At 40.2% G+C, this 23,644-nt stretch overlaps 1 protein-coding gene across 1 annotated transcript in view; it reads left to right on the forward strand.

The window, feature by feature from the left end:
• Nucleotides 1-21,995, forward strand: part of LOC102077186 (uncharacterized) — a 146,448-nt gene extending 124,453 nt beyond the window's left edge. The window contains exons 8-10 of the mRNA XM_025911995.1: nt 20,804-20,929; nt 21,077-21,184; nt 21,434-21,995. Coding sequence (XP_025767780.1) covers nt 20,804-20,929; nt 21,077-21,184; nt 21,434-21,612 — 413 coding nt within the window. The 3' untranslated portion in view covers nt 21,613-21,995. The remainder of the gene's footprint in view (nt 1-20,803; nt 20,930-21,076; nt 21,185-21,433) is intronic.
• The last annotated feature ends 1,649 nt before the right edge of the window (nt 21,996-23,644 follow it).

Consider the following 23,644-nt stretch of genomic DNA (forward strand, 5'->3'; position numbering starts at 1 on the left):
TCAGACACTGAGATTCACCCTATAGCTGTCAGCGATCATGCTCCTGTATCTTTAACACTAATGCAGAAGAATAATACCACACTAAGTAAAAACTGGAGATTTAATACATCACTGCTTAAAGATGAAGACTTTATTAAATATTTAAAAAAAGAGTGGACTTCATATTTAGACTTTAATGACATTCCCGGAACATCAGCTTCTGTTTTATGGGAAGCAGGGAAAGCTGTGATGAGAGGTAAAATAATTTCTTTCTCATCACATAAAAAGAAAAAAGAAAACAAAAATATTCAGGAATTAGAAAAAACCATCAAATCACTAGAAGAAGCCTACGCGTCCCACCAAGATCAGGAAACATTGAACAAAATACGCAAAACAAAACTAGAATTAAATGAGATAATTGATAAAAAAACCAAATTCTTAGTACAAAGACTACGCTTACAAAATTATGAACATAGTAATAAATCCGGTCAATTTCTAGCAAACCAGCTAAAAATAAATAAAGAAAAAACAACTATATGTGCTGTTCAAGATTCATCTGGGAACACAGTATATGACCCGAAACAAATAAACAACATCTTCAGGGATTTCTATAAATCGTTGTATTCACCACAAATAAACCCATCTAAAAAGGAAATTGATCAGTTTTTAGACAACATAACTCTCCCAAAATTATCAGACTCTCAAGCAATTGCACTGGATTCGCCACTGACATTAGGTGAACTCCAGGAAGCCCTGATAAGTATGCCCAATAATAAGGCTCCAGGTCCAGACGGCTTTCCTGCAGAATTCTACAAAGAATTCTGGACGATTCTAGCACCAGTTTTTTACAGAACGTTGTTGGAAATCAAAGAAAAGGGCAGACTTCCATCAAATATGAATTCTGCAAACATTAATCTCCTGCTAAAACCAGGCAAAGACCCTGTATATCCCTCAAGCTATCGTCCAATATCCCTTATAAATGTAGACCTCAAAATTATCTGCAAAGCTCTCTCGAAGAGACTAGAGAAAATAACCCCCTCTTAATTCATCCTGACCAAACTGGTTTCATAAAAGGTAGGCACTCATCAACAAATACACGTAGATTACTTAATTTGATAGACTACTCATACAGTAAAAACCTTGAAACTACAATATTTTCTTTAGATGCAGAAAAAGCGTTTGACAGAGTTAACTGGAAATTTCTATTTACAACTTTAAACAAATTTGGTGTTGGATCTTCTTTCATCAGCTGGTTAAAAATATTATATAATTCCCCAACAGCTTGTGTCAGAACAAATGACCAGACATCCTCCAGCTTCTGTCTCCTGAGGGGCACCAGGCAGGGATGCCCACTCTCCCCTTCACTGTTTGCAATTTTTATCGAACCACTAGCAGCAGCAATTAGACAGAATTCAGTAATTAAGGGCATAAAATGCAAGAACATGGAACATAAAATCAGCCTTTATGCGGATGATGTGTTACTCTTTCTCCAAAATTCACAAACCAATATCTCTGGGGTGATTGAACTGATAAACTCTTTTGCAAGAATATCAGATTACTCAATTAACTGGTCAAAATCTACAGTCCTTCCGATTAATTGCTCCTTCCATAATTCCTCTTCTACTCCACTGCAATCGGGAAATATAAAATATTTAGGTATTAATGTTTCTCCCAAGCTTGCAGATCTAACTAAATTAAACCATATCCCACTTTTAAAGAAAGTAGAAGGTGATCTGGCTAGGTGGAAATGTCTACCCATATCACTCATGGGAAGGGTTGCCGCTATAAAAATGATGGTATTACCAAAAATAAATTATTTATTCTCAATGATCCCAACTAAACCGCCGCAAGATTGGTTCAGATCTCTAGATTCATATATGTCCAAATTCCTTTGGAAAAATAAGCCCCCACGTATAAGCTTAAAAACACTACAAAAGACCAAGGATAAAGGAGGATTAGAACTACCTAACTTTCAGCACTACTTCTTAGACAACAGGCTTCAGTTTATCTCAGGATGGCAAAAACATACCCTCTTAGATGAACCTTGGCTAGATGTAGAACAAGCACTTTGCAATAATCTAGAGATTTCAAATCTACCATTTATTAGCTCAAACATCCAACGACATGAATGCTTCAAAAGCATCAACATCAACTCTTCTCTGACAGCATGGTGGGAGTTTCTGAAGTTGACAGAGTCTTCATTAATCCCATGCAAACGTACACCTATCTGGAACAACCCTGACATATTACAAAACAATAATATGATAAACTTTTCAGATTGGAGTGGTAAAGGAATCAAATATTTAGAACATATACTAGAAGGAACAGAATTTATTTCATTTGACAGACTAGTTACACAATATGGGATCAGCAAGAAAAGATTTTTAGAATATCAGCAAATTAAATCCATAGTAAAAAAGAGATTTAAACCAGGTCAAGATGAACTACAAACACCACCAAGTGTGGTTCAATTTCTGACTCTTAAAACCCCAAATTACTGTCCAAAATATACAGAATGCTTTCTAAAATAGATGAATCAATATCACTTCCTATTGCAAAATGGGAAGCGGATTTATCAGTTAACTTAGACCAAAACTTCTGGTCTCAGATTTGCTCAAAACCTTTCATCTAATTAGAAATCCCAGTCTTCAATTAATTCAATACAAAATACTACATAGAGTGCACTATACAGGTCATCGGATGTTCAAGATGGGCTTTACATCTACCAACAACTGCTCACACTGCCAAACCAATTCACCGGACAATTATATCCACGCTCTTTGGTTCTGTCCACCAGTTCAGAAGTTTTGGCGCGAGATATGTGAAGACTTATCAAAGTGTCTGAAATGTAACATTCCAACTTCGCCTTTAGTGTGTTTGTTGGGCAGCTTAGATAATGTCACTACGGAAAAGAATATAGCCCATATGGTTTTCACTGCCCTATGCATAGCCAAGAAAACAGTCCTCATGAACTGGAAAAATAAAAATAATCTTAATTTTAACCAATATAGAAATTATCTATTAGATCACATTAGTCTTGATACAGCCTCTGCCACCACATCAGATCAATTGCTCTGGGCTCCTTTGATCAGCTCCATCACCTAGTGGGGGTGGGGGGTCATAGTTTGGTCCCACCTTCACTGTTGTGATAGGTGTGGGGGTAGGGACAGGCTTAGGGCATCGGGGGGTTCCCCAGGAGCATCTTCCTTGGGGGGCTCAACCCGGGGTAGCGGTCATGGCCAATTAGGGGCTCTGTTGGCTCTTGGGTGACGGTTTCCTCGTGGCTGCGTGCAGCGGGGTTAGGGGAGGGTCTGTGCTGACGGACGTGGGTTACTGACCTGGTAGCCTGGCTGCCCCTGGGTGGGTCCGGGATGGGCGTGAGGTTCTGGGGGCGTTCCGTCTCTGGGCTGGGGCCTGGCCGGGCCTCGGGGCCTGGGTCCTGGTTGGTGTGTTGCCGGGGTTGTGGGCGGGTGGGTGTATGGGGGCCCGGCCCTGGCGCAGGGTGCCGCCGGTGCATCGAGCCACCTGGGGGGGCTCTTCAACTGGTGGGGGAGGTTGTCACATCTTGCAGGAGCTTTCCTCTCTTCGGGAACTCTCTCTGCAGGAGGGGGAGATACAGGAGAGGTGGAGGAAGCTCTCAGCCTGGGCGTCTATTGTCTTGTGTAGTCTGGAAGATGAGTGGATGATGGGGTGGGTGTAGTTTTCTCTGTGGTGGGGTCGGGTGGACTGTCCCGGGCTCTGTGGGGCTGGGCGGCGCTGCTGCACTGGGCCCCCCTTTCCCTGGCGGGTTGCAGAGTATGGGGTGCCTACTGGGGTCAGCGGGGGAGCTGGCCCAGGGAGGGGTCACTTGCCCCTCCCTTCCTTCCCTCCCCATCTCCAGCTACCTCCCTCTTCTCGCTCCACCACAGTCACCCACACATGCAGGGCCTTGGGGTAGGGGTGTGTCACCAGGGTGCAGGGGAGGCATCCCCCCCTCTGTCCCCTTCTGGCTGCCTCTGCCTCAATTTTATCCCACAACTTAGACATTCACATTACTCACACTCTCATTACACATACATATAGGATCTTGGGGGTGGGCACGCCACACAGAATCCAAATTACCATCAGGGTGTACACCTCACCCCTGGCGTCGTTGCCCACCTCTCAATTTTAAATACACGTAGACATTGAGGGCTAGCAGGAGGGGCTATGCGCCTACCTGCTGCTCTGGCAGGTAGCTCCATGCCCTCCTGGGTTTTAAATGCACCTTAGAACACACATACATCAACACTACATATGAGCGGGTGGAGGGAGGTTTGGAGTCTTCACACACCCCCGTTCTCTGCGGCCTGCTGGAGCGGGGGGGGCTAGGAGGAGGAGTTGGCCGTCCGGCTGGGGTCTGGAATGTGGGGCCTCCCTGCTGCTGCGGAGTCGGGGCGGTCTGCTTCTCCCCACCACAGGGAAAAGGGTAACACCACCTGGGTCTGGGTGCAGTTTCCCCCTCCAGGGGCAAGGGTACCCGGACCCGGTTCTTAGAGTACGCTTGGGGAGAGTGATTGTGTGTACAGCGTCTCTTTATGTCTGTCTCCGCGTTGAGTGTGGAATAATTGCCTATGAGAGCATGAGGGTGGGAATGGATGTTTGTATCTGTGTGTGCCTGTATGTCTGTGTCTATATGTCAGGTTGGGTATCAGACGCCACCTCTCTGGGGACATCTCAGGCCCTCCAAGGTTTGGAGGCCTATCTCCCCCACCACTTCCCCTGCCGGTGGTGGACGCCCTCAGACATCGGTGCGTTGGTGGTTCTCTGTGTCCGGGGGGTGGGCGCCCAGGTACACACCGGCTCACTCCTTGGCGGCTGCTTATCGGGGCCTGGAGCCTGGGGCTCGCTCGGGCCACTTCGGAGGCGGGGTGCCCTCGGCCTCTCGGCCCGGGGCTCGGTCACTCAGGCACAGCTGGCTGCCGGCGGAGCTCACAGGCACGTCACTGCAACCCCCCGGCTTCTGCTCCGCGGCTGCTGAGTGACCCCTCATCTGGGACTCTCCTCAGCTCTTTCTGGGATAGTGACGCGGCTGTCCCTCTGTTGGTCTTCCTTGGTCTCTTGTGTTCTGGGGGCCTCTGGATGTCTGGAGTTTTGATCTCCTCCATACCTGCTTCATGCCCTGGAGGACGGGGCAGTGGCCCCCCACACCCTCTAGCAGATCATTACATGAAGGAACCTTTTAAAAACAAGCGCGTTCATGCTCACAGGTGTACACACAGGTGATCACACACAAACTACACCCTTTTTGGCTCTTACCTCAAAGCACACTGTGCGCTGTCGATCTTACGTGCTGCACAATAATGTCTAACATTTAGTATTTACTGTCATATTCCCATAGATCATTGTGATGTTGTTTATTACTCTCGTTTTCTTCTGCTTGCTTTCTCTTTCTTTCTCAACAGGTGATCCAGATGATCGATATATGTATTTTTTTGTCTGCTTATTTTGTTGGTTTTTGGTTTTTTGCCCTTTTTCCCCGTCCCTCTTCCCCGCTGTTTTTCTTTCCCTCTTTCTTTCTCCCCTTTCTTCCCCCCAGTTAAGTCTGTCCCGTATTCAGCAAGTGAAAATAAAATAAACAATAAAAGGTGAATCAAATGGACCATTACGGCAAGGCTGGGATGGTCAATTTGGTAAAGTAAATCCGTTGGGCATCTTTCTTCGCCTTTAGACAATAATTCTGATGGCAAAAGAACCAAACGGGACAGGTTAAAAAAAAAAAACAAAAAAAAAAACAAGTCTTTCTATAGCGATAAACACCAATTCTAATGCCCTTTGACAGTCTGACTTTTTATTTTCATAACTTGTCGTTTAAACATATTAGTTATACATAGTCCTATTACAGAACAAAAAATCTGTAATAAAAATAAATATTAAGAAAATGCTCCTAATCTGCATATATGTTGATATCATAGTTTTACAGCAGATGGATAAATATTAGGAGTGGGACTTGATTTTAAAAAAATTAAAGTAATTATAGGCTTTGTAATTAATCTCAATTAATCACATTTAATCGCACAAGAAAATTGGCTTGAAAGCGCAAATATTTTTTTTTTAATTTGAAAGGGTTTTAGTGGGCGACAGAATCAAATAATAGACATGGACATGAATACTGTAAACTCAAGCTCTTTTAATTTGTGGAAAAAAAGCATTTAAACTGCATTTCAATTCAAAACAGAGAAACAAAAAAAATATATTATACTTTGCCAAAATTGGACAGACTTAAAAATAAAGTGCTATTTTAAGTACATTAAGTACATTTTCAAAATGGTATTGTCTTTAAATAATAAAATTAATAGAAATTTCAACATGAAGTGCAGTTTTTCTTCCTAAAAAATAAGGCAGAAACATAACAGGTTATTTGACCAGCTTCACCTTTAAACTCTGAGTAACCTTAGCCAACATTATTTTGTACATTAGGGTAAAACAGTTTGATTATCGAACATTTTAGTGCAAAAACGTTGGACTCACAATACCTCCATTTTTATTTACCGTCCGTCTGAATCAGAGTCTGGTGACAATCAAAAGAGGAGAAGGTTCTTTGTCTTTGCTGGCTCCTTTGTATCTTCACACTTTTTCTGCAGCAGGCCCTCAAGGCCGGTCCAAACCTCTTCTCGCTCTCCCCTCAAAAGACATTTTAAATCCTTAACCCTTTAAGACCTACCATAGAACCAAGTCCGCCAGAGCTTATATTATATTTTTACATGCTGTAGTGCCAATTTTGGGAGCATTTCAAGTTGATATACATCAACAAAACCATTATAGCCCAAATTTTATGCATTAAGTGCATAGTAATTACATAAATTGCAAAAAAGTGCAATAAACTACAAAAAAATTGAAAATCGTTTTTGTTTTTTTAACATATTGTGGCGAGCTCAGTCACGGAGGAGACAAAGGTTTCTTTGGGAGCACCCATTTATTTACAACCGGCCCAGAACACTGTCGCTACCTCCCTCCTCAGCGCGGCAACAACATAAACAACAAAAAAAGGCGCTCTCTCACCGGAAACACAGTCACCGAGAGAGCGCGTCACCATAACAACATGACCACAAACGCATAACTGTAATAACTGAACAAACCCCGAACAGCCCTGGCCCGCTACAATATATTTCTAGTTAGAGAAGTTTAAGAGGCTTATCCCTCAAAACTGTAAATACAAAAAAGTTGCACAAAATAGTTTCCCACCACAGGAAATTTATTTTGAGTGTCTTCATAGTTTTATTTTTGAAATACACTAATTTTTATATACTGCAGGAAAAACGAAAATAAATATTATAGTACAAATTTGCAAAAAAGCAGCATATGCATCAAAATAAACTATTTCCAGCAGTGCAATTTGAGTTCTAAGCATCCCAGAAACGACACAGAAAGTCATAAAGTCAAAGATAACTTTTAAAAACACCAGTATAGGCTCTGAGGCCCTGATAGTAAAAAAAAAAACTACATTTCCGCGAAAATGACGTCACTTCCTGTTTCGGGCAGGTAATGGCGGTGTTCTGAGAAACCATCCTACTCCGACAAAACGTCCTACCCATATTATAATTTGACGGTGACATGCGACTAAACCTAACCCAACCCCTAACCATAACCCTAACCATAACCATAACCTTAAGAAGTATTCCGGATGGGTGAGAGAAAAAGAAGTTAATTCGGCGTTGGTTTTGTGCGCATGCGCGGCGTCTGCGCAGAAACAGTGGGTAGGATGTTTTGTCGGGTAGGATGGATTCCCAGAACAGCGGACATGCGAAAGTTCGCGCTGACGTCTATTCCAACGTAGAAAGTGTTATGAACAGCTGATCGGATCGGCAAAGTGTGTTTCTGGAATATTATGTTTTTGTTGAGGCAAGCGCTTTTTATGCAGTTTTTGCAAAGCTATATGTGGAAGGAAACCGTGACCTAGGACAAGCTGATGGCATAAGATGTAAGTACAACTCCTCCAGTTTCATATGCAAAAAAAATTATTGCTCTAGCTTACGTGGTTGAAGAGCTACCGGGATTTAAAAATAGTTACACAAAACGGAGCGTGCCAGCTCCGACCGGTTTTAAAGGGTTAAAGCATGGGTCAAGCACAGTAGCTATCTTGAGCCATTGATGGTTGAGTATAGCTACACATTGAGATCGGTCCTTTGTGAAGGCAGTATTAAATTTCACCATGTAGTTTGAGTCATCATCAGAGATCTCCGTGGGGTGATGCAGGTGGTATAAAGCAGGTAAAACCACTGAACATGAGACATATGTCTCACCTCCAAGAAGCTCAGTCACAAACCTGTAGTAAACAGTTCAAGAAAGTAACTATTATTCGACACAATAATTGTCAACTATAGAGCTTTTTGAAGAAACAGTAACAGTAAGTTGCAAAGTGGGGAGGAGAGGAGACCACAGTGGAAGGAGGAGGGGGAGGACACATGGAAGAACGCTGTTTAGTGTGGGAGATCAAATTGGGTTAGGGAACCTGGGGAGGAAAACCGACCGCCTTGGGGTGGAGAATTGAGAATGTTTCTGGAGCACCGCAAAGAGGAGGGGTATGTTATATCCCACCTGAATGTTCTTTCGCATACAAGGACGAGGGGAGCAAGTGAATCAGGGCACAGAGACTAAACAGGTCTTAAACACGCCATTTATTCCAGCGGAGGAAGAAAAACCAGAATTACAAATACAATTTTAAAATACCCTTATACAATAAAAAGAACGTTCTCAATATGCTACAAACCCTGTCGGCAGAAATAAATATACACTATCCAAAAAATAATACAATGTCTCCATACCCTAAAATTCCCCCCACAGTCGTCATCCCACTATCCAGCCATGCTCGGGCAAATGTTCCTTAAAACCAGGAGAGAAATTCCTCTTCTGAGACGGAGCCCACACCAGCCAGAAAACCAAGGTGGAAGCTCTCGTCGTGGACCTGTCTTTTCCTGACGGCGCGTCCCCGCACAGTCCAGCCACACTCCACACTTGGGCCCTTGATTACTGCAAACGCGGCCTCCCTCGTAGCACCGCCCTGAAACAAACAGACACGGGCCAGCAATGTTGTCGGCACGGCCACTGCGACCCTCCCCTGGCAGAGCTGCACCTGGCGCACAACAGTGGGAAAGCGATACTCACAGATGCAGGCAGAGGCGCACCCCTACCCTGCTGTTGATTTCACGCATCGCCTCCCACTGTCGCTATTCCTGTCATCGGGACTAGATCGCTGTGTTCGCTGTGTTCTGCTGCACCCGTCGCACCGCAAAATCAGGCAGCAGGTCCTTCTTTAGATATGCTGGCTTGCACGCGTTTGTTTCCCTCCTGCTCACTTTTCGTGCGTGTCATCCCCCCTGTCTCTGCGCTCACCCTCCCCTTTAACAAGTAAGTTTGGTGGCTGATAGGCCGCCTCAGAGAACGCCCTCACCTCCACAGGTGCCTACTATTGTCCGCCTAGTCCACAATGGATTAAAAGAACACTGCACAAGAAGACTAAAACATATATTATAAATATCAAAATAAAACCATGCAAATAAAATCAATACTCTATGTATCAATACACAATATGATCAAAACAACAAACCAAAAAACAAACAGAAATTTCCACTGTGTGACAGGTACACAAAAATTACATACACAAATAGAAAATGCATTAATCCAACACATAAACATGCAATGAAGATCAAGTGAAGTGAAGATAAGTGTAGACTCTAATAGATTATTGAGTTTCTTGTTTCTGATGTGTGGGAGAGGTTTTACCATGGGACACAACTCATTATCTAATAGAACAGTAGTGTTGTGTGGTGTGTGTGGCTGGTGGTTGAGTTTTTGGAATTTATTTGGCTGGTGCATTTTCTTTTGTTACCAAGTTGAACCTGCCAGTTAGTTTTGGTTTGATTTAACTTTCTAAGAAGAAGAGCATGCTTGGACATGTCCTAAACTGGGCCTTCATATTTTTTTAATTTTAACAGTGCACTGAGAGTTTTGTTTGACAATCTTCTCTCCTGTAAGCTGGCCTGCATTATTGGAATTAAAAATCACCTATGTGGGACACAATCAGATAGTGAGTCCCTTGTCTAAAAGGATTCAGCGAGGTAATCCATTTTAAGTTCTTCTTCTTCTTTGAAACAATGTCATATTGCTGGCAGCAGAAACGTAATGCGACTCGAGATGTTCTGCTATTAGCATAAACATGAGAAGACTGACTGGACTAAAAATGGGGTCAAAAGTTTGACTGACTTGACACCAATACGCAAGATTGCACTTACTCCACCCAGACGTGACAAAAGGGTGGATGTATGTTTTTTTTTTTTTCTTTTTACAGGAAGATGACAGCGGCATCCTAGGTCCACATGAGCTTATGGGCCATGCAGACTTAACCTTTTAGTTGCCACTTTTTGTGTGTATTTACCAGCTGTGTGTTATTCATGACTGTGTATTGTTTACAATGCAAAGGTCACTGTGAGAAAGTGTGCATACAGATGCACTGTGCTAACATCCACATCACCTTTTCCACAGCAAAGGGTTAATCATATTAATTTAGGCCTATAATTTAATCACATGATTTACAGCAGGACACACCACTGGCTAATGTTTTTTTTAAACACAGGGTTACAGGCCTGGATCAGAACTACTGCAGGGGAGAAGCCCTGGGATTTTTAAGAGACAATGTACATCTTTCTTGTGCATCTATAATCGTGTTAAGTTGACAGATGGCAAGGATCATGTGGCAAAAGAGAGTTTTCCAGGGAGTTGAAGAAGTTTTCATTTTTAAAATTACAGGTGCAGTGACTGGGGAGTGTTACTGAAGGAAATCATCCACAAGTTGCAGACTGAGACCAGGAGGGAAGGCTTCAAGAGGACCAGTGAGAAGCAGGGACCATTTCCAGCACAGCTGACAACCCAGAGAAGGGTTAAGGCAGAGGGTTGTACCACTTGGCTTCCTAGAAATCATCATGAGGAGATTTTTGAACAACAGTAAAATCCCAAAAAAGGTGGAAGGGATTCTGCGGTGATGTTGAGGAAGAGAACAAGGGTGCGTTTGAATGGAAACTAAGAGGTGAAGAGAGCGTGCCAAGCTCCAACTGAGCGACAGCGCAGAGAGAGATCAGCGATGGAACCATGACTCTGTACAGCACAAAACACAAGGAGCCATGACCCTGACTGGAAATGACTGACAACAATTTCCCATGAATGATCACCTAATGCTGTTCCATTTTGCCATGCATAATTTGATATTCTGGAAAGGGTCTTTCCTTTGTATCATTGTTGTTATCTTTAGATTGTGAGGATTACTGGAGATGAACAAAGGGTGGTAAGAGAATAGTGAAGTGAGGATGCACAGTGTGAAACTTCTTTAAGTGTACAATGGTGGTGATGTGATATACAGAATCTCAGGAAAGAAATTCTGTTATTAATGGGATTCGTTGATTGAAGAATCAAGGGTGGAATTGTATTGGAATTTCTTTCATTATGTATTGCAGGGGTCGGTAAACCTGGGCAGCGAAGGGTTAACTGATGGCACGACCATAGTTGGACTGGCCATCGAAGGTGATTTTTCGTTTTTATGGGCCGATGATTTTTTTTTTTATATGTATTTATTTATTTATTTTTAACGGTATAAACAATGAAAGGTGGTGGACTGGCCAGATGCTGGCCGATGTGTAAAAATAAGTCAGTTGTTTGGTGGTGGCCATGGTGGAGCTTCCACAGAGGCCAGCAGGTGGATGAGGGAAAGGGGAGGCAGGAGGAGAGATCCGAGGCAGCCGCCAGTCCGAGTGTCAGGTGAACTGAACTTCAGGTAAGAAGTTATGACCTGTATCTGGGTCAGATATAAACCAAGTTTAGGTGGAGTTTATTTTTACAGTCAGTTACAATAACTCGTACTGCGTACTAGCTAGCATGATGGAGTTTCTATACACTTGTGTGGGTGCTATGATGCTACTGATAGTGAACTTTATTTTATTCATAAGGTTAGTTAGTAGAGTTTCCAACCGTCCCGTAAAAAACAGAATCGTCCCCTAAAAAACGGAATCGTCCCGTATTCAGAGAAAATATTATGTGTTTCGTATTGAGGTGAAAAGGAAAACAGTTTGTCCCGGACTTCAGCTACAATGAAAAAGACACAAAGCTGGAGTTATTCTGTCTTCCCGCTACAGCTTCTTCTTCTTCTCTCATTCTCTCCCTCTCCTGTTTCTACTTCAATCATGAAACTGATCAATGATCAGCTGATCGACTTTTCTCTCTTGTTTGTTTATCGCCCACTTTGCTCCAGAAAGAGGAAACCAGCGGATGTCGCGCTAAACCACAGCAGCACGTTTAAGCTTGATCAGCTGTTGTTAGAATTTATTTAATATTAATTTCTAGTGTCAGCTGATGTTTGCTGGAGCCACAGCTGTAAAAGCTGCTGGTCATGATATCGGTTTGGATATGTGGTGAGAGGGAAACATGCAGATGAAACCAGGAGATGTCCTTACTGAATCATCAGAGCTGAACAGGTGATGGAGAAACAGGTTTACCTTTTAGGTGACATGGATGAGTTGAAGGGAAGTTCTGAACCATTTCTGAGAGACAAATAACACCAGGATCCTTTTTTTTACGTAGCTGACAGCTGGTAAGTGTGCAGGGGCGGGTCTAGCAAAGTTTTGCCAGGGGGCCAGCTAGGGCATTAACAGGGAAAGGGGGGGACAAAGAAATACTTTTCCTACTTATTCTCATTTAAAATGTCTAGCTTTTAATAAATAATTATCTTAATCTTACAACCAAAGTTTTTATGTATAATGTATAAAATGTATAAAAATCATACATATACCAACAAGACAGTGTACATCACTGTCACAACAGTGTTTGTTTTCATTCAAAGGCTTTATGGCTTTTCCTATAATACCTGGTGGGCCCGTCTCAAGTCAAAATGCCCGGGCTGATTTTTTGTCCCAGTCCGGCCCTGGGCACGACACGCAGTGAATTAATCTGAGAAGGTGCATTAAAAAATAAATGGCCGGGCCAGCGGTGCACATCGCAAATTAGCTCGCATAGACACATTAGTTGTGCCACTTCTTAATGACGGTGTCTTAGCTAACAACCCAAACTACCAGATTCAGCTTGTAATTGGCTAAAAATAACTTAGCCTACTGGTGAGAGGGACGTGGCTAGCTGGCAGTATTTTCAAGCGATGTTGAAATTTCCACATTCCAACACTTCAAATGCTTCAGGAGCTGTCTGCTCGGAGCAGCAACAGCACCGCGGAAATACACGGATACATCCGTAGACTCGAGACAGAATTCACAATGTGCTTTCAGGACTTTCAGGTGTAAGGACCAATGTTTTCTTTTCTGATCAAACCAGAAAGCTTTAATGAGCAGCTGGATTGTATAGTTGTGTGTGTGAGAGATAAAATTTCAGTAGTGTGTGTGAGAGCGTTTCAGTAATAATGTCCCTTACGGCACCTCATATTAAAACCTCTTGTAGTATACATGAAAAATGTTTTTCTCTCTTAATCTCAGTCCGTCACCACTGATTCTCTTTTTCTTGAAGGCTAAAAGGGGAACTAAAAACAACGTCACTTTCTTTTGTCCTCTTAGCGTATGAAAAGTAAAAAACTAGAACCAAAAACTAGAACCAATTCATCATAACCTGACATCGACATTTTCAACCGTTCTGCTCTCAGGCTGATCGCTACCAGGACACACTGGGGCTGCCGTGTAATCTGAGCAGTACACACGACACAATTGATCTTATACTTGCTTTAACTGCATATTTAACATGAAGATGCAGTTAAAGTAAACTTCAAAAGAGAAAAAGGTTGCTGACTGGATCAACACAGGCTGAACAGTGAGGAGAAATGGGAGTCTCTCATGGTGAGCTACTACACTTCTTTCATGTGTTCCTTCATTAATACTTAATACTTGTATATGTTAATATGTTTCGAAGCCACAGGAATCAGTACAGTCAATTAGATACATTTGAAAAAACCTAAATTCAGCTAAAGATGTGTTGAATAATTTTTACGAATGTTGCTTGGTTTAATTTAAATATGAATGCCTCATTCTGAGATCATTTCAAAAAGAGTATGCAGTTAAAGTAAACACAGCCATGAACCTGAAGATACAGCAGTTACTTGAAATTTATTGATTTTATTATTTGGATTTATAATTTTGGAGCTTTATTTTGTAAATGTTCATCTAGAAAAAGATCAGCACAACAATAATAGTGCTGAACTCTAACTGTTTTTAAGTCACAGACCTGTGCAATGCTCTTCTGCACTATAATAAATGCTCATTTGTATAGTTTGCACTGAAACAGACAAACAATATCTACATAAAAAAATCTATTTCTGTTTTATGTAATTATTTGCAAATGCTGCCACAGCCCTTCTGGTATTGACTAACCACTTACATTTGTTATAATTTTGCTTCTGTTGACTTTTTCATTTGCAGGTGTGGAAAATTAGTGTGAATGGAGAATGGAGCTCAGTGTTATGGAGCTTTGGGAGGACCTTTGGATGTTCAGCTAATGAACAGCACCTGAGAAAAATCCCAATACAGTTTGTTAAAGAGTTATTTCAAAATACTAAATGTGGAAGATAATAAGGTTATTTCTAATGGCATAGCACACAGATATCTTTTTTGTCCCAGTAATGGAACATTTATCATTAATAACCTGAGCAGGAATGACAGTGGTAAAAATATCCTTTCAACCTTTGATTCAGATGGAAGAATACCAGGTGTGTTTTTCAAGGTAAATGTTGGGAAATGGAGCCTTTGATAGATATAAATGCAACATTGTTTTGGTAATCTATATAATGTACATAATTTCAGGTACATATATTTTGCGCATTCCCTGTTCTGAATTAGAAGACTACAAACAATGATAATCTGTATAATGTACCCTTCATGCACTTCTTAATCTTTGAATTCAGATGTTTTCAGTTTCATTGCCACAGATGTATAAAACCAAGCACCTAGCCATGTAGACTGCCTCTGCTCACTGAATTTGTGTATGTTACTGTAACAGGATGCTACCTTTTAAGATATTTCTCCTCCTAGATAGTCTATGTTCAACTGTAAGTGATATTATTGCAAAGTGGAGATTTTAGGAACTACAGAAACACAGCCACCAAGTTACAGACCATGTGAAGTTACACAGCAGGGAAAATTGCTGAGGTGAATAGTGCATGAAAGTGCATCTTATTATAATATCAAAAGCCATCTTTGTGTTTTTGTCATCTTTGACCTCTGTCCTAATGGTCTCTGAATGTCTGTCCCAGGGACAGATGAGGGTGTCCTGTTTGTCTGAGGGAGGGGACAGTCTTCAGTACAGCTGGACTCTGGATGGACGCACACTGACAGATGCTGAGCTTCTTTCTGGAAAAACAGAGTAGTGATGAGTTAATGACATTGGAGCGTGTGTTACTCAATATCGACATCTGTTGGATTAAATAATTATTGCAGGCAATCTGGATAAAGCGTGTGGAGCGAGACTGAACTAGATACATTTTTGCTGACATCTGCAAACCAAGTGAGTGATGTATGTTCCTGTTTACATAACCAGCTGATGATAAAGTATTAATCTAAATTAAAGAGAAGTCTATATATTCCAGTCAATTTTAATATAACAAAAAATAACATGATTGACTAATACAATATGTAATGTTGTATGACAAAAAAATTAGTGTCGCAGGGAATCATTAGAGAAAAACATATGAAATAAAAGTGAAAGTTTTTTTAAGGAAATATTTTGACTATGGGAGTGCTCGTGTACTTGTGTGTAAAGGAAAAATGCAGATTTTTATTAAGAAATCAGAAGTTTTTGTAGGTGATTTTGTCTCTTTGAGATCATTCTCCTGCTTTGGAAAAACACTCTTCCATAAGGTATTAATGAGGCAGGAATATATAAACACAGGAAAGAAAAAACATATACCTTATTTGCTATTATGGAATCAAAACGATTCTAGACTGGAGAAAGTTTCCTTTTTTTTCTTGGTGGTTCCATTGTATAATATGTGATCATGAGTCAAACATGTAAACAGCAGCAAAGAGAGTCTCCTCTCCTCCTCTCAGAATGAAAATGAATTAGAAGGTTTTTTCCTTAAATGTAAAATGTATTTTTTTTAAATGAATTAACGAGGTCTGATCACTTACGGGAATCATGGTCAGTTATGTTGTCCATGTTGTTTGCATTTGAGTAGAATAGAGGACTTTGTGTGAAATCTGTCTGCTGATTTGATTAGTGAGAGGCTAAATTGCGATGAAACATTCACAGAGAGTTGGGGAATTGCTGCAATCATAGAACTGTAAGATGGTGAGAGACGTAGTCTTAAGTCTCCACAGTTGACTGCTCCTTTTTTACATAAATGGCTTCTTTGACTCCCTCCTGAAACCAGTGTTTCTAAGAGTACATCTTTCACCATCTGTAATGACCCGACACAACGGTATGTTTGAATGCTTGGAGAGTGTTTATTAAGGCGCCACAAACATATTGCTGGACGTTTCTGTACACAGTTCATTAACTTCCCAGTCAGACGTCAGTTCATGCTCCTCCCTCAGGTCTCCAGCTTCACTATATATAAAGAGAGAAACCTCATTAGTTAAATAACCGCCACTTGTCCCTCCAGCCTCCTTGGCACTTCCCCCTTGAGCTCACTGTCCCACTCCTCCCCTGCAACTGACCCAGGGACCACACCTCTGCCACGTCTTACAATGCTATGATGATTGCAGCAGTTCCCAACTCTCCGTAAATAGTACTCATGGCAGTTGATCAGTGCTCATGATACTGGGCGTTTGGCTTAGGCAATGGTGGTAATTTCGGTCATTATGTAACTGTACTATTTATAAGGTAGGAAACATTTAGTCAGCTGAGAATGAAGAAGTCACTTGGATAAGTGATGAGATGTTTCTCTCATTGGAAATTAATTTTGGCAACAATAACAACCACTCAAACCATCAATCCTAAAAAACAATCCTTAATTCTTTTTTTTATGTTCAAAGCTGTTCAAAAGTGTCTGCTTCCCTCGTGGATGTAAATATGATGTATTAGATACTAAAACAAATTAAAACCTAAACTAAAATAAGATATAACAAGAATTCACTTTAGATGAGATATAAACATGACTGCTGTTAAACTGCACTAAACTAAACTTTATTAGTCTACTGCCATCACGGGAAGGATAGTGTTATTTTGTTACAGATGTTGAAAATAGTCCAATGACAGTATGAATAATGATAAAAAAAAAGTCTGTGGAAGCTGTGTGAGGTTCCTTTTATTTCTGCTAAGTAATGAATATGTTAGTTTTGCTTCTGTTTTTAATGTGATGAGCTTTTTAAAAGAAGCTGATCAGGAGCCATTTCTGACTATTAACTGCTGTCTGCATGTCATTAAACAATGATAGTAGTGGTTGGATTTATGGTGATTCTACTGGGGGTGTCTCATGGTAAGCTGTTCTGGGTTTTTCATGTGGCATTTTATAAAAATGACAATTAATAATATGTTGTTTATCACCAATGTGTTCTGAAGCAATACGATTTTTAAAATCAGTACATGAAGTTGGACATTGTCCTTAGGGGCGTTAAAAGACCTGTACTAATACTTGAAGAAAAGGCAAGAGAATTGCTCTTGTATTTCTATTCTTTACTTCTTTTTTGGCTACATCTTTAATTTGTGAACATTTAAACAGAGCTTTAGTTTGGTTTTTTGCCTTTTTACCACTTTAAGCATCAGTGACTCTGTAAAAAAAGGAGAGTAGCAACTTTGTTCACAATAATGGTCTTCCATAGACGTGATTTCAGTGTTGTTGTTTTAAGTTCCAGCAGATTTTACAGTGGAGCATCTGTTTAACTGTTTTTCTTAGTTATTAACATAGTTGTAATGCTGGAAACATTACTGTGGTAACTTTGGGAGTATATTATCGATTAAAATTGTGTGCTCTTGAGGCTCTATTACCTGCACCTACTCAGAGTGAAATAATCAGAGCTCGTGTACTCATGGCAGTAGTGTTATTAAAAATAATTTGATAAATGTCATCATTTTATACACAGCTAATCAAAGCACTGCGTTATCTAAAAATCACAATTTAGTATTAACAACATGTTAATCCAAAAAATACTTTTTAACATGTAAAAGTCCTCACATCAATTAATTCTAATTTGCTGAAAATGTTAATTTAATTTTCATTGTAATTCATTTGGTAGAAACTAAAGAATCACAAGTGTTTTTCTTTTTTCATGTTTCAAAATTTTGCAGGTGTAAAAACTCACTGTGATGGCAGACAGGATGGAGCTCAGTGTTATGGAGCTTTGGTAGGAACAGTGGACATCCAGCTGATGGACAGCACCTCAGAAATATATACATACCAACTGTGGAAGAATTTCTCAAAAATACTAGATGTGAGAAGGAAAAGGGTTATTTTTAATGTCATGGAACATAGATCTCTCTTTTTTCCCAGTAATGGAACATTTAGGATCAATAACCTGAGCAGGACAGACAGTGGTAAATATACCCTTCAAACCTTTGATTCAAATGGAAGATCATCAGGTGTGCGGACTTTACAGTTGTTTTTTCAAGGTAAATGTTGTGAAAATAAGTGATTATTAGATTCAAATTTAACATTGTCTTAGTAATCTACAGGGTGGGCCATTTATATGGATACAACGTAATAACATGGGAATGGTTGGTGATATTAAAGTCCTGTTTGTGGCACATTAGTATATGTGAGGGGGCAAACTCCTCAAGATGAGTGGTGACCATGGTGGCCATTTAGAAGTCGGCCATCTTGGATACAACTTTTGTTTTTTTCAATAGGAAGAGGGTCATGTGACACATCAAACTTATTGGTAATGTCACAAGAAAAACAATGGTGTGCTTGGTTTCAACCTAACTTTATTCTTTCATGAGTTATTTACAAGTTTCTGACCACTTATAAAATGTGTTCAATGTGCTGCCCATTGTGTTGGATTGTCAATGCAACCCTCCTCTCCCACTCTTCACACACTGATAGCAACACCGCAGGAGAAATGCCAGCACAGGCATCCAGTATCCGTAGTTTCAGGTGCTGCACATCTCGTATCTTCACACCATAGACAATTCCCTTCAGATGACCCCAAAGATAAAAGTCTAAGGGGGTCAGATCGGGAGACCTTGGGGGCCATTCAACTGACCCATGACGACCAATCCACTTTCCAGGAAACTGTTCATCTAGGAATGCTCGGACCTGGCACCCATAATGTGGTGGTGCACCATCTTGCTGGAAAAACTCAGGGAACGTGCCAGCTTCAGTGCATAAAGAGGGAAACACATCATCATGTAGCAATTTCAAATATCCAGTGGCCTTGAGGTTTCCATTGATGAAGAATGGACCCACTATCGTTGTACCCCATATACCACACCAAACCATCACTTTTGTTGTTCCAACAGTCTTGGAGGGATCCATCCAATGTGGGTTAGTGTCAGACAAATAGCGGTGGTTTTGTTTGTTAACTTCACCATTCACATAAAAGTTTGCCTCATCACTGAACAAAATCTTCTGCGTGAACTGAGGGTCCTGTTCCAATTTTTGTTTTGCCCATTCTGCAAATTCTGTGCGCCGATCTGGGTCATCCTCGTTGAGATGCTGCAGTAGCTGGGGTTTGTAAGGGTGCCATTTGTGAGTAGCTAATATCCGCCGAAGGGATGTTCGACTAATGCCACTCTCCAGTGACATGCGGCGAGTGCTACGCTGTGGGCTCTTGCTGAATGAAGCTAGGACAGACACTGATGTTTCTTCATTAGTGACAGTTTTCTTGCGTCCACATTTTGGCAAATCCAACACTGAACCAGTTTCACGAAACTTAGCAAGCAGTTTGCTAACTGTAGCATGGGAGATGGGTGGTCTCGTAGGGTGTCTTGCATTGAAATCTGCTGCAATGACCCGGTTACTGCATTCACCAGATATCAACACAATTTCGATCCGCTCCTCACGTGTTAACCTCTTCGACATGTCAATGGCTGTGAACAAAGAGAAACTTGTAAATAACTCATGAAAGAATAAAGTTACGTTGAAACCAAGCACACCATTGTTTTTCTTGTACATTACCAATAAGTTTGATGTGTCACATGGCCCTCTTCCTATTGAAAAAACAAAAGTTGTATCCAAGATGGCCGACTTCTAAATGGCCACCATGGTCACCACCCATCTTGAGGAGTTTGCCCCCTCACATATACTAATGTGCCACAAACAGGACTTTAATATCACCAACCATTCCCATTGTATTACGGTGTATCCATATAAATGGCCCACCCTGTATATATCTTACAAAATTTCAGATACATATAGTTTGTGCATTCCCTGTTCTTTATTGGGAGTGTAAGCAATGATCTGCAAACTTTAAACTTGTTTATTCAAGGTAAATAAAACACCAAATAGTAGATAGAAACTTAACATTGTTTTGGTAATCTATATAGCTCCACGTTTTTTGTAATTAGATTTTACATTCTGATGTAAAATCTAATCTGTGTGTGTTTCTCTCAGCTCCTGTGTCCTCTGTCCTGCTGGTCTCTGAGTGTCTGTCCCAGGGAGAGAGGAGGGTGTCCTGCTCCTCTGAGGGAGGGGACAGTCCTCAGTACAGCTGGACTCTGGATGGACGCACACTGACAGATGCTGAGCTCCTTTCTGGAAATATTAAGACTAACATCATCACTCTGAAGCAGCACGTCTCAGGACATCTGGTCTGCTCAGTGAAAAACCGTGTTAGTAAAGTCTCAGAAGAACAGAGGATATCTACCTGTGGTGAGTGAAAAAGGTGATAATTACAACTTTGACAATTATATCACTTTTGCAATTTTGATAAATTATCTGTTTTTTTGCTCATAGGCTTCATTTTCATCAACTGCACTTCAGTCAATGGGACACAGGTGTCAGAGTGGGTGTATGAAGCCAATAACACCCTGTGCATTGAACCAACAAGTGAACCTACCACAACCACACAAACTGCAGTGGGTAAGAGGAATGACCCATGGTACAGTGGAAACTGAAAAAAAAAAAAAAAAAAACAGCTAGATCCATTGATGTCATTTTTTCCATTCTTCATTTCATGTTTATTGACTCAGTCATGTGGTTTTGTTATGTCTTCTTTCTATGAAATAGGAAATTTGCCACTGATCAGTGGTGTTCTCTCAACACTTATAATTTTCTTAGCTGTGGTTGTAGCAGCAATCTGTGCCCAACGGAAAAAACAAAACAGAAAAACAAAAGGTACAAAACTTCTTTCCCCTCACTCACTTTTCTGAAATTGCTTTTTTACTCTTTTTAAAAATATACTATATCTCTGTTATATGTCACTTAAATATTGTTAAGCAGCCACAGTTAACTGTAAAAATAAAAAAACTCAAGAACTTAAAATCCACCATAAAGTCTCAAAAATGAAGTTTCAAAAAAAGTGCAACTATTCCTTTAATTATTCGTTGATTAATTTTAAAGCCACCCCTCCTTCTTACTCTGCAGAGGAACAAAATGATCAGGAAGAAATCTTTGCTGATCTCAGGGTCGTGAAACAGCAGGCGAAACAACTGGAGAAAAGAGCGGAGCTAGAGTTTGGCCAAGTCAAGTACTCAAAGCGTCCTCGGCAGACTGAACCAACGGGAGATGATTGTTTGTATGTTAACGTCCATAAATTCAGGTGATTTAAGTGGTCAGTGCTTCTACACAGACTGCATCACAGAAGATGCATGGAGAGAGGAGCTGATGTCAAAATGTCTAAAGGTCTTTCATTTAATGTGATTTCCCATCAGAAAAATGTAAAAAAGCTAATACTTACTGATTTATTTTACTTTATCTGTATTATACCAGAGGATTACACATGTATTTTTTTTTTATGATCTCTTGATTTACAGATATTATGTTACATAAACACTGTGAGTGTTTTCTGCTTTTGTATTCTGCAGACACTCTAATAGAACATTTTTATTTAGGAGTTTTTCTTTTTTCATGTGAACTTGTCTAGTTTTTGACTTGGTAGAAGTTGCACCAGATGATCCTTAAATTAGAAATAAATAAAGTAAATGGCGTTTGTACAAATTTCAGTGCAGCAAAACCTTTAGACAGTGATAAAACATCCAGATATCAACAGTTTTACCTTTAGTCAATACATTTCCTCACAGATTTCCTAAAAGAGACACTGATATTCAAATGACATTCTCAAGGGAAAGGTGTGTGAGTCACCATCGTTGTATTTGCAGCAGTTTTAAGAATCACTTGGAAGAGGCTGTGCGGTTTCCTTTAAGGCAAAGCAGGACTAAAATGGACTTAATGGACAATTAATTTATTTAGAAGCTTCAAAATGTGCAACAAACAATCCCAAAACTCGATACACAGCTTCGATGATCCAGATTCCAAGATGCCAGTGATTCTCTTCAATGGGCTGCTCTCCACTGGTTTCTGTGCACAAGAGGAGACAGGTAAGTTTCTTCACAAGATAACAAGAAGCACAACAAACCAGCACAAGACCTGGAGTTACACTGACTGAAGTTCCTCAATGATCCAGCGAAGACTGAGTAGCTCAGGTAATGACTTTTGAGAAGCTTTAATAAGCAGACCTGATGCTATCGTTTGAGGTGGTGTATCCTTGGACTATATAAATAGAACAAAAACCTATTGAAACAAATTATGATAGTACTCAAAGTAAAGTCCAAAAAAGGAGAAAAAGGTGTAACTGTTCAACAAATCAGTCTGAAGCAGTATTATTATTTTTTTACCACGAGATGGTGCTATTATGCAGCATTCTATTACTGTTTTAACTGTGTTTTAGTGGCTTATCTGACTTTATTGCAAAGAAGAGGTCTTTAAGATTTGTACTATTAAAACTTTAAAGCTTTAAAGATGAACTAACTATTTTAATTATGTTTTTTGTATACATTTACATACATATACATCAGTTTTTAAATACGAAAGTAATCATTTTAGTGAACAGTGTGTGTAAATAGTCATTCGTCAACATCCGGAGTGACCAATTCTTAGTTGACAGAGATTGAAAATTTATCATTAATAAAAACTAAATCTGTAATAGAGGGAAACTGATTTCTTAGGAATTTACATAATTAGTCTCAAAAAACCTCTTTTAGCATAAACAATGTGTTTCCCTCTTCTTGAGCTTTGCTAAAAAGAAAGAAAAACTGATACCACTTCCTTTCATCCCCTCATCAATAAAACCTAACACCAAGGTTTTACCACATTATCCTCTGAGGCCGATCACTATATGCAGTCTGTTCAGAGCAGCATACACTGAGCTGCTGTCTGGATCAACAGATGCTGAACAGAGAGCAGACATGACAGCTGTTGGATTGTTGTTGATGGTTTTTACAGTGTCTCGTGGTTAGCCACTAAAAGTTTTTTCATTAATATTTAATTCTACACTTCAAAATAGAATAACATGTTTTACAGCTTTATTCTTATGGATGAAGAATCTCAAACACAGAAAAGAAGCTAAATTCAGCAATAGATCTGTTGAATATAATTACAGCTCTTTAACTGTTTTTAAATTACACTGTTTGGTTTCTTGTAATAATAATGTTAAATTCTGAGATCAATTTCATATGGATATGCACTTTAAGTACAGTTATGGCAGAAGAACTGTTTAATATATACCTAATTTTAATCACTTTAATTAGCTCCATCTCAATGTTTATTAACAATCAAATAATATGGAAGATGTACCAT

This window comes from Oreochromis niloticus, linkage group LG2 (assembly GCF_001858045.2).
Source record: "Oreochromis niloticus isolate F11D_XX linkage group LG2, O_niloticus_UMD_NMBU, whole genome shotgun sequence".
NCBI lineage: Eukaryota > Metazoa > Chordata > Actinopteri > Cichliformes > Cichlidae > Oreochromis > Oreochromis niloticus.